This window comes from Kogia breviceps, chromosome 3 (genome assembly GCF_026419965.1).
Source record: "Kogia breviceps isolate mKogBre1 chromosome 3, mKogBre1 haplotype 1, whole genome shotgun sequence".
NCBI classification, from domain to species: Eukaryota; Metazoa; Chordata; class Mammalia; order Artiodactyla; family Physeteridae; genus Kogia; species Kogia breviceps.
In genome coordinates, this window is record NC_081312.1 from 136,383,523 (window position 1) to 136,397,683 (window position 14,161).

At 42.7% G+C, this 14,161-nt stretch overlaps 1 protein-coding gene across 9 annotated transcripts in view; it reads left to right on the forward strand.

The window, feature by feature from the left end:
- Positions 1–10,854: 10,854 nt before the first annotated feature.
- The window catches only part of PARP16 (poly(ADP-ribose) polymerase family member 16), a 39,071-nt gene continuing 35,764 nt past the window's right edge, over positions 10,855–14,161 (forward strand). For 6 of the 9 annotated variants that reach the window (XM_067029635.1, XM_067029637.1, XM_067029638.1 and 3 more), the window contains exon 1: positions 10,877–11,660. In XM_067029635.1, coding sequence (XP_066885736.1) covers positions 11,487–11,660 — 174 coding nt within the window. In that variant the 5' untranslated portion in view covers positions 10,877–11,486. Of the gene's footprint in view, positions 11,661–14,161 lie in introns of all 9 variants that reach the window. The other 3 variants (XM_059057796.2, XM_067029639.1, XM_067029640.1) reach the window with 3 other exon arrangements.

A 14,161-nucleotide genomic window follows, 5' to 3' on the forward strand; every position in this document is an offset into this window, starting at 1 on the left:
CTATTTGCAGTGTATTATGGGTATGCAAATGAACCTGAATAATCTCCCTTTACACTCCAGAAATATCTTAGTACTGTATTCAACCGTTTCTCTGGGGCCACCTTTAAGGGGCAAAGTGGTGGCTTGGCTGCCTGGGATCTTAACTCCATCCTTGTCTACTAGAGACATTATGATTTTATCTATTTGTACACTGGGACTTTGATATCTTTTAAATAAAATAATTTTCTGATAGTAGGGGCAGGGGTGGGCCATGAAAATAGCAAAGTAATGGTTAATATGAAATCCAGGATACTGGTTACCTGCAGTGTGGAGTGAGAGGTAAGACTGTGGAAAGGACCACAGAGGTTTCAAAGGTGTTGGCAATATCTTTTTTTTTTAAACTGGGAGGGAGGCATCAAGTATTCATTTTATTACTTTAAAAATTTTATTTATATATAACATTGTATATCATATTCATGAACATTATGAATCTTTCCCATCATTGAGGTCTACTTTTATGTCATTTCATACAGTTTTATAATTTTACCATAAAGATTATTTTGGTTAGATTTACTTCACTCTTTTTTTTCTTTAAAATTTTTTAACATCTTTATTGGAGTATAGTTGCTTTACAATGGTGTGTTAGTTTCTGCTTTATAACAAAGTGAATCAGCTATACATATACATATATCCCCATATCTCTTCCCTCTTGTGTCTCCCTCCCACCCTCCCTATCCCACCCTTCTAGGTGGTCACAAAACATGGAGCTGATCTCCCTGTGCTATGTGGCTGCTTCCCAGTAGCTATCTATTTTACATTTGGTAGTATATATAATTCCATGACACTGTCTCACTTTGTCCCAGCTTACCCTTCCATCCCTGTGTCAAATCCATTCTCTATGTCTGCGTCTTTATTCCTGTCCTGCCCCTAGGTTCTTCAGAACCTTTTTTTTAGATTCCATATATATGTGACAGTACGGTATTTCTTTTTTTCTTTCTGACTTACTTCACTCTGTATGACAGACTCTAGGTCCATCCACCTCACTACAAATAACTCAATTTCATTTCTTTTTGTGGCTGAGTAATATTCCATTGTATATATGTGCCACATCTTCTTTATCCATTCAACTGTCGATGGACACTTAGGTTGCTTCTATGTCCTGGTGATTGTAAATAGTGCTGCAATGAACATTGTGGTACATGTCTCTTTTTGAATTATGGTTTTCTCAGGGTTTATGCCCAGCAGTGGGATTTCTGGGTTGTATGGTAGTTCTTTTTTTAAAAAACTTTTTATTTATTTATTTTAAATTTATTTTCATTAATTAATTAATTAATTATTTTGGTGAAGGATGCATTTTTTTTGAATTTTTATATTTTATTTTATTTTTTTATACAGCAGGTTCTTATTAGTCATCCATTTTATACATATCAGTGCATACATGTCAATCCCAGTCTTCCAATTCATCACATACGCACACACACACACCCCGCTGCTTTCCCCCTTTGGTGTCCATACGTTTGTTCTCTACATGTGTCTCAATTTCTGCCCTGCAAACCAGTTCATCTGTACCATTCTTCTAGGTTCCACATATATGCGTTAATATATGATATTTGTTTTTCTCTTTCTGACTTCACTCTGTATGACAGTCTCTAGATCCATCCACATCTCTACAAGTGACCCAATTTTGTTCCTTTTTATGGCTAATATTTCATTGTATATATGTACCACATCTTCTTTACCCAGTTGTCTGTTGATGGGCATTTAGGTTGCTACCATGACCTGGCTATTGTAAATAGTGCTGCAATGAACATTGGGGTGCATATATCTTTTTGAATTATGGTTTTCTCTGGGTATATACCTAGTAGTGGGATTGCTGGGTTGTATGGTAGTTCTATTTTTAGTTTTTTAAGAAACTTCCATACTGTTCTCCATAGTGTCTGTATCAGTTTACATTCCCACCAACAGTGCAAGAGGATTCCCTTTTCTCTATACCCTCTCCAATATTTGTTGTTTGTAGATTTTCTGATGATACCCATTCTAACTGGTGTGAGGTGATACCTCATTGTTTTGATTTGCATTACTCTAATAATTAGTGATGTTGAGCAGCTTTTCATGTGTTTCTTGGCCATCTGTATGTCTTCTTTGGAGAAATGTCTATTTAGGTCTTCTGCCCATTTTTGGATTGAGTTGTTTTTTAATATTGAGCTGCATGAGCTGTTAATATATTTTGGAGATCAATCCTTTGTCCATTGATTCGTTTGCAAATATTTTCTCCCATTCTGAGGGTTGTCTTTTCGTTTTCTTTATGGTTTCCTTTGCTGTGCAAAAGCTTTTAAGTTTCATTAGGTCCCATTTGTTTATTTTTGTTTTTATTTCCATTACTCTAGGAGGTGGATCAAAAAAGATCTTGCTGTGATTTATGTCAACGAGTGTTCTTCCTATGTTCATTCCTCTAAGAGTTTTATAGTGTCCGGTCTTACATTTAGGTCTCTAATCCATTTTGAGTTTATTTTTGTTTATGGTGTTAGAGAGTGTTCTAATTTCATTCTTTTACATGTGGCTGTCCAGTTTTCCCAGCACCACTTATTGAGGAGACTGTCTTTCTCCATTGTATATCCTTGCCTCCTTTGTCATAGACGAGTTGACCATAGGTGCGTGGGTTTATCTCTGGGCTTTCTATCCTGTTCCATTGGTCAATATTTCTGTTTTTGTGCCACTGCCATATTGTCTTGATGACTGTAGCTTTGTAGTATAGTCTGAAGTCAGGGAGTCTGATTCCTCCAGCTCCGTTTTTTTCCCTCAAGACTACGTTCGCTATTCGGGGTCTTTTGTGTCTCCATACAAATTTTAAGATTTTTTGTTCTAGTTCTGTAAGAAATGCCGTTGGTAATTTGATAGGGATTGCATTGAATCTGTAGATAGCCTTGGGTAGTATAGTCATTTTCACAATATTGATTCTTCCAATCCAAGAACATGGTATATCTCGCCATCTGTTTGTATCATCTTTAATTTCTTTCATCAGTGTCTTATAGTTTTCTGCATATAGGTCTTTTGTCTCCCTAGATAGGTTTATTCCTAGGTATTTTATTATTATTGTTGCAGTGGTAAATGGGAGTGTTTCCTTAATTTCTCTTTCAGATTTTTCATCATTAGTGTATAGGAATGCAAGAGATTTCTGTGCATTAATTTTGTATCCTGCAACTTTATCAAATTCATTAATTAGCTCTAGTAGTTTTCTGGTGGCATCTTTAGGATTCTCTAAGTATAGTATCATGTCATCTGCAAACAGTGACAGTTTTACTTCTCTTCCGATTTGTATTCCTTTTATTTCTTTTTCTTCTCTGATTGCCGTGGCTAGGACTTCCAAAACTATGTTGAATAATAGTGGTGAGAGTGGGCATCCTTGTCTTGTTCCTGATCTTAGAGGAAATGTTTTCAGTTTTTCACCATTGAGAATGATGTTTGCTGTGGGTTTGTCATATATGGCCTTTATTATGTTGAGGTAGGTTCCCTCTATGTCTGCTTTCTGGAGAGTTCTTTTAAATCATAAATGGGTGTTGAATTTTGTCAAAAGCTTTCTCTGCATCTACTGAGATGATCATATGGTTTCTATTCTTCAGTTTGTTAGTATGGTGTGTCACATTGATTGATTTGCATATATTGAAGAATCCTTGCATCCCTGGGATAAATCCCACTTGATCATGGTGTATGATCCTTTTACGATGTTGTTGGATTCTGTTTGCTAGTATTTTCTTGAGGATTTTTGCATCTATATTCATCAGTGATATAAGTCTGTAATTTTCTTTTTTTGTAGTATCTTTGTCTGGTTTTGGTATCAGGGTGATGGTAGCCTCATAGAATGATTTTGGGAGTGTTCCTTCCTCTGCCATTTTTTGGAAGAGTTTGAGAAGGATGGTGTTAGCTCTTCTCTAAATGTTTGATAGAATTCACCTGTGAAGTCATCTGGTCCTGGACTTTTGTTTGTTGGAAGATTTTTAATCACAGTTTCAATTTCATTACTTGTGATTGGTCTGTTCATATTTTCTATTTCTTCCTGGTTCAGTCTTGGAAGGTTATACCTTTCTAAGAATTTGTCCATTTCTTCCAGGTTGTCCATTTAATTGGCATAGAGTTGCCTGTAGTAGTCTCTTAGGATGCTTTGTATTTCTGTGGTGTCTGTTGTAACTTCTCCTTTTTCATTTCTAATTTTATTGATTTGAGTCCTCTCCCTCTTTTTCTGGCTAATGGTTTATCAATTTTGTTTATCGTCTCAAAGAACCAGTTTTCAGTTTTATTCATCTTTGCTATTGTTTTCTTTGTTTCTATTTCATGTATTTCTGCTTTGATCTTTATGATTTCTTTCCTTCTGCTAACTCTGGGTTTTGTTTGTTCTTCTTTCTCTAGTTCCTTTAGGTGTAAGGTTAGATTGTTTATTTGAGATTTTTCTTATTTCTTGAGGTAGGCTTGTACTGCTATAAACTTCCCTCTTAGAACTGCTTTTGCTGCATCTCATAGGTTTTGGATCATCACGTTTTCATTGTAATTTGTTTCTAGGTATTTTTTGATTTCCTCTGATTTCTTCAGTGATCTTTTGGTTATTTAGTAGCATATTGTTTAGTCTCCATGTATTTTTTTTTTACGTTTTTTTCCCTGTAATTGATTTCTAATCTCATAGCGTTGTGGTCAGAAAAGATGCTTGATATGATTTCAGTTTTCTTAAATTTACCAAGGCTTGATTTGTGACCCAAGATGTGATCTATCCTGGAGAACGTTCCATGTGCACTTGAGATGAAAGTGTAATCTGCTGTTTTTGGATGGAATGTCCTATAAATATCAATTAAATCTATCTGATCTATTGTGTCATTTAAAGCTTGTGTTTCCTTGTTAATTTTCTGTTTGGATGATATATCCATTGGTGTAAGTGAAGTGTTAAAGTCCCCCACTATTATTGTGTTACTGTCAATTTCCTTTTTTATAGCTGTTAGCAGTTGCCTTATGTATTGAGGTGCTCCTATGTTGGGTGCATATATATTTATAATTGTTATATCATCTTCTTGGGTTGAACACTTGATCATTATGTAATGTCTTTCTTTGTCTCTTGTAATAGTCTTTATTTTAAAGTCTATTTTGTCTGATATGAGAATTGCTACTCCAGCTTTCTTTTGATTTGTATGGAATATCTTTTTCCATCCCCTCACTTTCAGTATGTATGTGTCTCTAGGTCTGAAGTGGGTCTCTGGTAGACAGCATATATATGGGTCTTGTTTTTGTATCCATTCAGCAAGCCTGTGTCTTTTGGTTGGAGCATTTAATCCATTCACCTTTAGGTGATTATTGATGTGTATGTTCCTATTACCATTTTCTTAATTGCTATGGGTTTGTTTATGTAGGTCCTTTTCTTCTCTTGTGTTTCCCACTTAGAGAAGTTCCTTTAGCATTTGTTGTAGAGCTGGTTTGGTGGTGCTCAATTCTCTTAGCTTTTGCTTGTCTGTAAAGTTTTTGATTTCTCCACTGAATCTGAATGAGATCCTTGCCGGGTAGAGTAATCTTGGTTGTAGGTTCTTCCCTTTCATCACTTTAACTATACCATGCCACTCCCTTCTGGCTTGTAGAGTTTCTGCTGAGAAATCAGCTGTTAACCTTATGGGAGTTCCTGTGTATGTTATTTGTCATTTTTCCCTTGTTGCTTTCAATAATTTTTCTTTGTCTTTAATTTTTGCCAATTTGATTACTATGTGTCTTGGCGTGTTTCTCCTTGGGTTTATCCTGCCTCGGACTCTCTGTACTTCCTGGACTTGGATGACTATTTCCTTTCCCATATTATGGAAGTTTTTGACTATAATCTCTTCAAATATTTTCTCCTGTCCTTTCTCTCTCTCTTCTCCTTCTGGGACCACTATAATGTGAATGTTGTTACATTTAATGTTGCCCCAGAGGTCTCTTAGGCTGTCTTCATTTCTTTTCATTCTTTTTTCTTTATTCAGCTTCATGGCAGTGAATTCCACCATACTGTCTTCCAGGTCACTTATCCGTTCTTCTGCCTCAGTTATTCTGCTATTGATTCCTTCTAGTATTTTTCATTTCAGTTACTGTATTGTTCATCTCTGTTTGTTCTTTAATCCTTCTATGTGTTTGTTCTTTAATTCTTCTAGGTCTTTGTTAAACATTTCTTGCATCTTCTCAATCTTTACCTCCATTTTTTTCCCGAGGTCCTGGATCATCTTCACTATCATTATTCTGAATTCTTTTTCTGGAAGGTTGCCTGTCTCCACTTCATTTCGTTGTTTTTCTGGGGTTTTATCTTGTTCCTTCATCTGGTACAAAGTCCTCTGCCTTTTCATTTTGTCTATCTTTCTGTGAATGTGGTTTTCCTTCCACAGGCTGCAAAATTGTAGTTCTTCTTGCTTCTGCTGTCTGCCCTCTCCCTTCATGAAATTCGTAATAATTTTTGAGCAAAGGTCCTGCATCTTCATTATGTACTGGGCCTCAAAATGTATCTGGTAAAAACTGTTTTGATTAAACTAATAGCATTCTGTTCCTAGTATATTGCATTTTTTTCTTCTTGCAGTGTAGGTGGATATTGAGATAATCATAAGTCTTCCCTTTTAATATATGAATGTGGGAAATTACATTCATAGATTTTTCCATCATAAATTATCTCTGCATTTATATCCTAAACTCAACTTAACAATAATGGATTTTTAAGTAGACTTAATTATTTAAGAAAAGTTTTGAACATATTTTAAAAATTTAAAGAAAAATTATGAAGATAATGTGGAGTTTCTGTATACCCCACACCCAGTTACCTCAATCATTAACATGTTATTGTTAATATGGTACATTTGTTATAATTAATGAATCAATAATCTGTAGTTTATTCAGATTTCCTTGGTTTTAATCTAATGTCCTTTTTCTGTTAAAGGATCCTACCCAGGATACTACACTGTATTTAGTTGTCTCCTTAGGTTCCTCTGGGCTGTGAGTTTCTTAGACTTTCCTTGTTTTGATGACTTTGACAGTTTTGAGGCATACTGATATTTTACAGAATCCTCCTCTGTTGGATTTTTTTTTTTTTTTTTTTTTAAGTATGCTGGTCTCTCACTGTTGTAGCCTCTCCCGTTGCGGAGCACAGGCTCCGGATGTGCAGGCTCAGTGGCCATGGCTCACAGGCCCAGCCGCTTCGCGGCATGTGGGATCCTCCCAGACCAGGGCACGAACCTGTGTCCCCTGCATTGGCAGGCGGACTCTCAACCACTGCGCCACCAGGGAAGCCCCCCTTTGTTGGAATTTGTCCAATATTTTTCTCATGATTAGACTGGGGTAATGTGTTTTTGAGAGGAAGACAACATAGGTATATTGTCATTTTCATCATCTCATTTCAAAGGTACATACATCAACATGACTTATCACTGTTGATATGATGACATTAATCTCCTCCAGAGAGGAGAGAGGGGATGGAGGTTGAATAAATCACCAGTGGCCAATGATTTAATCAACCATGCCTAAGTAATAAGGCCTCCATAAAAATCCAAAAAGGGTGGGGTCGAGAGAGCTTTGGGGTTGGTGAACATGTGGTGATGCAAGGAGAATGGTGTGCCCAGAAAGAGCATGGAAGTTCTGTGCCTCTTCCCACATACTTGCCCTGTCATCTCTTTCATCTGGCTATTCCTGCGTTCTATCTTTTTAGACAGTAAGTTAACTTTTTTTCTGAATTCTGTGAGCCACTGAAGAAAATTAATCAAATCCAAGGAGGGGGACCTGGGAACCTCTTATTTATAGCCAGTTGGTCAGAAGCACAGGTGACAACCTGGATTTTAGATTGCAGCAAAAAATTGTGAGACATGCAAAGATAGAGGAAAGTGTGACCCATACACTGGGAAAAAAAAAAGTCAACAAAAACTGCCTGTGAAAGCAACCAGATGTTGGTTTAACAGGCAAAGCCTTCAAAGTAGCCATTATAAATATGTTCAAGGAATTTAAGGAAGTGATTAAAGAAGTAAAGGAAGCAATCAGGACAATGTTATATCAAGTAGAGAATATCTTATTGATAGAAATAAGATACAAATTATTTTAAAAGAAACAAATGGAAATGCTGGAGTTGAAAAGTACAATAATTGTAATGAAAAATTCACTAGAGGGGACTTCCCTGGTGGCACAGTGGTTAAGAATCTGCCTGCCAATGCAGGGGACACGGGTTCGAGCCCTGGTCCGGGAAGATCCCACGTCATGGAGCAACTAAGCCCATGTGCCACAACTACTGAGCCTGCGCTCTACAGCCTATGAGCCACAACTACTGAGCCTGTACACCACAACTACTGAGCCCACGTGCCACAAGCACGTGGGTATGCTGCCCACAAGCATGCAGACCCCAGACCAGTTGGACCTGAGGGTTGATGATGCTGACTTCTGAGGCAAGAGATAGATGGGCTCCAGGCTAGGCAGTTATAACTGGTCTCCTATTCACACCTCCTGTGGTGAGAAGAAGATGAGCTGCAGGCCTGACAGGCCTGTTTACATTTCCTGAAGCAAGAGACAAACAGGCTCCAGGAGCACATATTTATGACCGGACTCCTGTCTATATTTTGAGATCTGCACCTCAATATAAAAACCAGCAACAGGAATAGGGTAAATAACCAGACATTGGACACTTTTATGGCAGGGACAGAGAGGGGCTAAACCCTGTTAAAAGATCAAGAGGTCATACATTTCCCATCCTTGGGGCAAGGGAGACATTGCACATGCGCAGAAAGGCTCCTTGGGGTCAAAAAGGAGGGGGCACCACCCCATAACGTGATACTAAGGCCATCCCATAGGCCTCTGGGCTGTAATCCATATTGGAAAAAAGTTGCGCACGCATGTTGGGGAGGGTCCTAGGGCAGGTCAGGTGTGGAAACAGAAACCAGATAATTGGCCAAAGGTAATCAAAGACCTGGAAGAACTGCCCTATATAAATGACTTAACCGCCTCTTTACTGCACTCCTCCTCATTAGGGAGGATGCCCACACCCTTACTCTCTGGGTGTGCATCTCTGCCTTGCTTTTTCTTTTTTTTATATTTAATTTTATTTATTTTTATACAGCAGGTTATTAGTTATCTATTTTATACATATTACTGTATACATGTCAGTCCCAATCTCCCAATTCATCCCACCCCCACCACCCCACCACCCCTGCCACTTTCCCCCTTTCTGCCTTGCTTCTATCCTAACAAACTGTTTCTCTGTGTGCTCTCCCACTTGTTGTTGTGCTATGTCTCTAATAATAAACATTGTACCTGTTTTTACAGTTTTTGCCTCCGTGAGAAATGCGTTTTTCACTGGGGGCAAAAGCCAGGGGGTGTGGTAGCTAGGATTCCTGGTTTTTATCCAGGTTACCCAGGTTCAATTCCTGGGCAGGGAATTAACATCTTGCTTCACGCCACCACTCACTACTGCCTCTCCAAGATACTCCTACTTACCTCACCACCAACCCATCAGAAGAATGTCCACAAGCTGATGACGCCCTCTTTGAACAATTACGATAAAACTTCTCACTATCTTCTCCAAGTGGGGGGACGCACGGTTTTGAAGGCATTAGCCTGTTGTGGCCTCCTTTGCCTGGGAAACCAAGAAAGCTATTCTTTTCCACTTCACCCAAAACTCCATCTCTGAGATTCAATTCAGCCCTGGTGTATAGAGAAACTGAGCTTTTGGCGTCAGCCCTGCCTAAGGGCCCACAGTGAAGAAGAGGAGGAAGGAGGGATGGTTTCCAGGTCACCTGCCCCCCTGCTGCAGGCTCTGCCTTTCTGGGCCTGAGCTTCAGCAGCCGTGTTAGAACTCCTGGGTCCCATGAGGCTCCCAGGACTTTAGGGGCACTAAGGGCTTTTTCTGAGGCCCTAAGGCTATAAGGCTCCCAGACACTTTTTGGTGCTTCTGGAGCAGTACAGGCCTCACAGCAACCAGAGGTTTGATGCAGACTCCCGGGAGCAGCCAGCACTCATTCGCCAGCCTGGGAAGCCCTGTGGTGGCTGGGGTCTGGTCCTGCTCTTGCTTCCAAAGTCATACATACAATCCAACAGCAAGGACCTCTGCTCTGAGCTCAGGGTCCTGCTCAGCCTGGATGCAGAAGGCGGAGAACTTCCTCCCTCAGAGGATGCTGGAGTGTGGAGGTGTGGGTAGGGTGCTGAGGGGCTTCTTGGTGTAGGAATTAGTGATGACCTGTGCTTAGATTTCCATGTGACCATGAGGCCAAAATGTGGGGTTTTCTCTAATGGGCAGAGGGTATGGGAGTCTTGTCCCTTCCCTCCTGCAGAGTTGGGTCAATCTCCCCTCTGCCCTCCCCCATTACTTGTCTCCTCAGGCTGCCTTTCATGCAGGGCCCCAAAGGAGGATCTTGGCATGTCTTGTGAGAGGCCAGAGACTTTAGCAATGCAGAGAGAGAATTCTGGAGGCTGAAAGGCAGAGGAAAGGTCTTTTAGTTTTCAGAATCCCAGATTTACCCCGTCTGGCTGTGCAACCTTGGGCAATCATGCCAGCAGTTTGAGACTCAGTTGTCCTGGGTGTTAAATGGCTCCTTCTGCACGGCCAGTCTTGGAAGGAAATGATTCAAGAGGCAGGCAGTAGATAGTAGTAACAAGTCTCCAGGCGAGACGAGCAGGCTCAGCCCGCGGAGTTGGGACAAAGGCAAGTCCAAGGGTGGGTCAAAAGGGGGCCTGGGTCATTTTATACTCGGGGCTTCAGTGAGGATGGCCCGCAGCAGCGTCGACGACTCAGCCGGGGCCGCACACCTGGCAGCTGGGAGACACTCACTCGGTGGGGCGGACACACCCTGCTCCGGGGAGGGGGCGGAGGCGGGCGCGGGAAGGGGCGGGCCCTCGCTGGGCTGGGCGGAGCGGCAGCCGCGGTCCTGAGGGCTGGTAGGCCTGGGCGCGCGATGGGGCGCGGGAGTCCGTCCGGCGGGCGGCGCGCGGAGCGCGGCGCGCGGCGAGTGGACGCGCACGGCTGGCGGAACGCAGGCAGCGCCAAGGGCAGCCAGGCGAACGCTGGGGCTTCGGCGGCGCCTGTCGGAGGCGGGACAGGAAGGCCCGTGCAGCGCCTTAGCCTCGCCGGGCGTGGGGAGGGGGCTCGGCCCGCGGTCCGCGCTGGGGGTGCCCCCCCACCCCCAGGCCTCTTCAGAGGACACGTGTCAGTACGTTGTCGTCTCACCCCATGTCATAGCCCCTCCCCCAGATCTGGGATCCCCTGTCCGTCAGGTTCCATTATCTCCAGGCCCAACCCCCCGCTGACCCGCGCGCGGTCCCGGCCGGATCCCTCTCCTCCCTGGCCCGTCTCCCTGGGCGGCGAGCGGCCCGGCCCCCGCAGAAGACACTCGTCACCGCGTTCTCACCCCTGTCATCTCATCCCTTTGCCTAACTCACCCCAGTCCTAGGGACTCCGGCCCGTTGTCCCCAGACCCAGCCCCTCGCTGACCGCAGGCTCGGCCCTAGCCCCCTCCCGGCGCGTCTCCCCCGGCAACGCGCCGCGACCCGGGATGCAGCCCGCAAGCTGGGCGACCGTCAGGGAGGCGGCGAGCCGTGACGTGCTGGCTGCCGACCTCCGCTGCAGCTTCTTCGCCTCGGCCCTGCAGAGCTACAAGCGCGACTCTGTACTGCGGCCCTTCCCCGCATCCTATGCCCGCCACGACTGCAAGGACTTTGAGGCCCTGGTGAGTGTACTTTTCCCCTGTGCTGTCCACTGCTTCTCAGGGCACGTTGTCTGTGGAACTCCTGTTAGTGATGGTGCCAGCCCCCGGACTTAACATTCCTAGCCTGGCCTTGGGGAAGGTTTGTTTCCAGGAGCTAAGAACACTCCCAACAACCTTCACACTCCCAAGTGACTCCCAGGGGTGAAGTGAGGAATTCAACAGTTGCATAGGCCTCCACAGCATTTCCTAGTGTGGCTTAGGGTTTTGATCTGAATCAGCTGGTTCTGCTAAATAGGACGTTATCTATCCCTTTGCAAATAATGAGACACCATAAGTCACCAAAGCCACCCGGACCTCATCTTCAGATGAGGTAATATATGGCCAGTACTTTTATAAATTATAACATATGTACAGTACACATGTGAGCTGTTATTTCTCTGATGATTCAGGAGGCACTTAATGTCTTGCAGAGTTCACCTCAGGGTCAGCATTCCAGATATTAGTTATCTTTGTAATCCAAATGTTTGAAATTACCTAGAAAAATATAACTTGCCAAAATTGATTCTGTAAGAAATACAAAGTCAAAAGCCTATAATCATTAAAGACGTTGAATTAGTAGTCAAAGATTTTTCCCTCAGAGTAAACTCTAGGCCTACCGAGTTTCATTGGTGAGTTCTACCAGTCACTGAGGGAATAAGTAATTCCAGTTTTACACAATTCTTCCAGCGTATTGAAAAATAGGGTAGTGTAATCTTGATACGAAATCTAATAAGAATGATACAAGAAAGGAAAATTATAGGCCAATGTCACTCAAGAGTATAAATATAGAAATCCTCTATAAAATATTAGGATCCTGAAACTAGCAATGTATAAGAAGAATAATTCCTTATTAATAGGTTGGGTTTATCCCAGGAATACAAAATTAGTTCAACATTAGAAAATCTCTTAATGTTATGAACCACATTAACAGAATGTTGATCATGTTTAGAATCAACAGTTGTTTAAAATTATCTCCGATGAGGTGGTCAGTATTGGGTGACCCTCTTTGCTATCGCTCCCAGGTGGTCAAGGGACAAAGGCTCAGCCTCCTGTCCCCTACCTGGTCCATTGCAGCTTAGGCTGGGGATGTGTTGAGGGCACCTCAGGTCTTGACCACAGTGCACAGGGGTTTAGGGTACAGGGAGTGGAAGGTTGGAGAAAGAGGCAAGCAGATTGACTTACCCTATGGTTTATTCTGCAAATTCAGATATTTAATTTTGTGAGTTTGTGATATCAGAGTGTTGGGGATGAAACTTTCTTCAGTTTTGTCAGTGGATATTTATGGAGCTCCTGTTGTTGGACAGGTGCTGAGAATACAGAATTAAAGACTCAAGGAGAGGTTAACGGTCTGCTCAGCTATACTATGGGGTAAGCCCTATATATACAACATGGAAGCCCAGAGGAGGACTCCAGGCCTTGACAGTAGGCTGGAATCAGGGAGCACTAACCAGGGGCGGTTATGATGCCCTGCTGAGTCCCCAGGGACATGGAGGATTTCGAGGAGCAGAGAGGAGGAAAGGGGTATTCCAGGAGTAGTAGCAGGATGGGCAGAAAGCCAGGACCTCACCAGGAAGGGTAAGTTTGTACTTTAGTGTGGCTTTCATGGGGAACAGAAAGAGATGAGTCCAACCAGAGCAAGCAGGACTGGGCATGTCCTGCCCAGATGTGTAGACTTTATCCTTGGGCTGGGAGGTCATTGGTGACATCCAGGATGCATTTCTGAAAGACCCTTGTGGTGGCAGGGTGACAGAGAGATCTGTTCAGGAGGAGTAGAGAGAGGAGGAGAGATTGGGGGTCAGAGGGACCAAACTCACAAGAGATGATGCCTCACAATGCGCTTTATTAATTTTTGCCAAGAAACATCCAAATGAATTAGAATGCTCAGTGTGTTCTCTTTCTCCTGGAACAGAATCGGGTTACTTTGATGAATATGGGATAAATACAAAGGGATCTTTGGAATTTCTTTGATTTATTCACGCCTTCTAAAAATTTCGTTTTAATTACACAAGTAATGTTTGATTATATTCTTGTTATTAAAAAAAGCAAGTTATAAAGTATAAGCTCCCCTGATAGAGCTCACCCTGTCCCATATCCCTCCCCATAGGTATCAGTGCTCTCGGTTTGAGGCATACCCTTCCTCCCATACCTGTAATCCCTTAGGAGAGCATTGGCAATCTGGCTAGCCCCAAATAGCCACCTCCTTGGTAGAGACAGACTGTCCTGCACATGGGGATCCCTTTGGGGACAGTTTTAGACAATGCACTCTTTCTCTTGTGGGCCACTGGAGAAACACGGACAGATTCTTACCATCCCACCCTGTTGCTGTATTCTTTATTGGGCACCGGTGTTAGGGAAATTAGCCCAGGCCATGCAGATTCTTGGCTTTCTGTTAGTCATGGCTTTCAGGAGCTCTTTCTGAGGAGAGGCCCCCCACCAGGCAGGACCCGGCACGACCTTTGGGGGCACGCACATCCTTAGGTAAA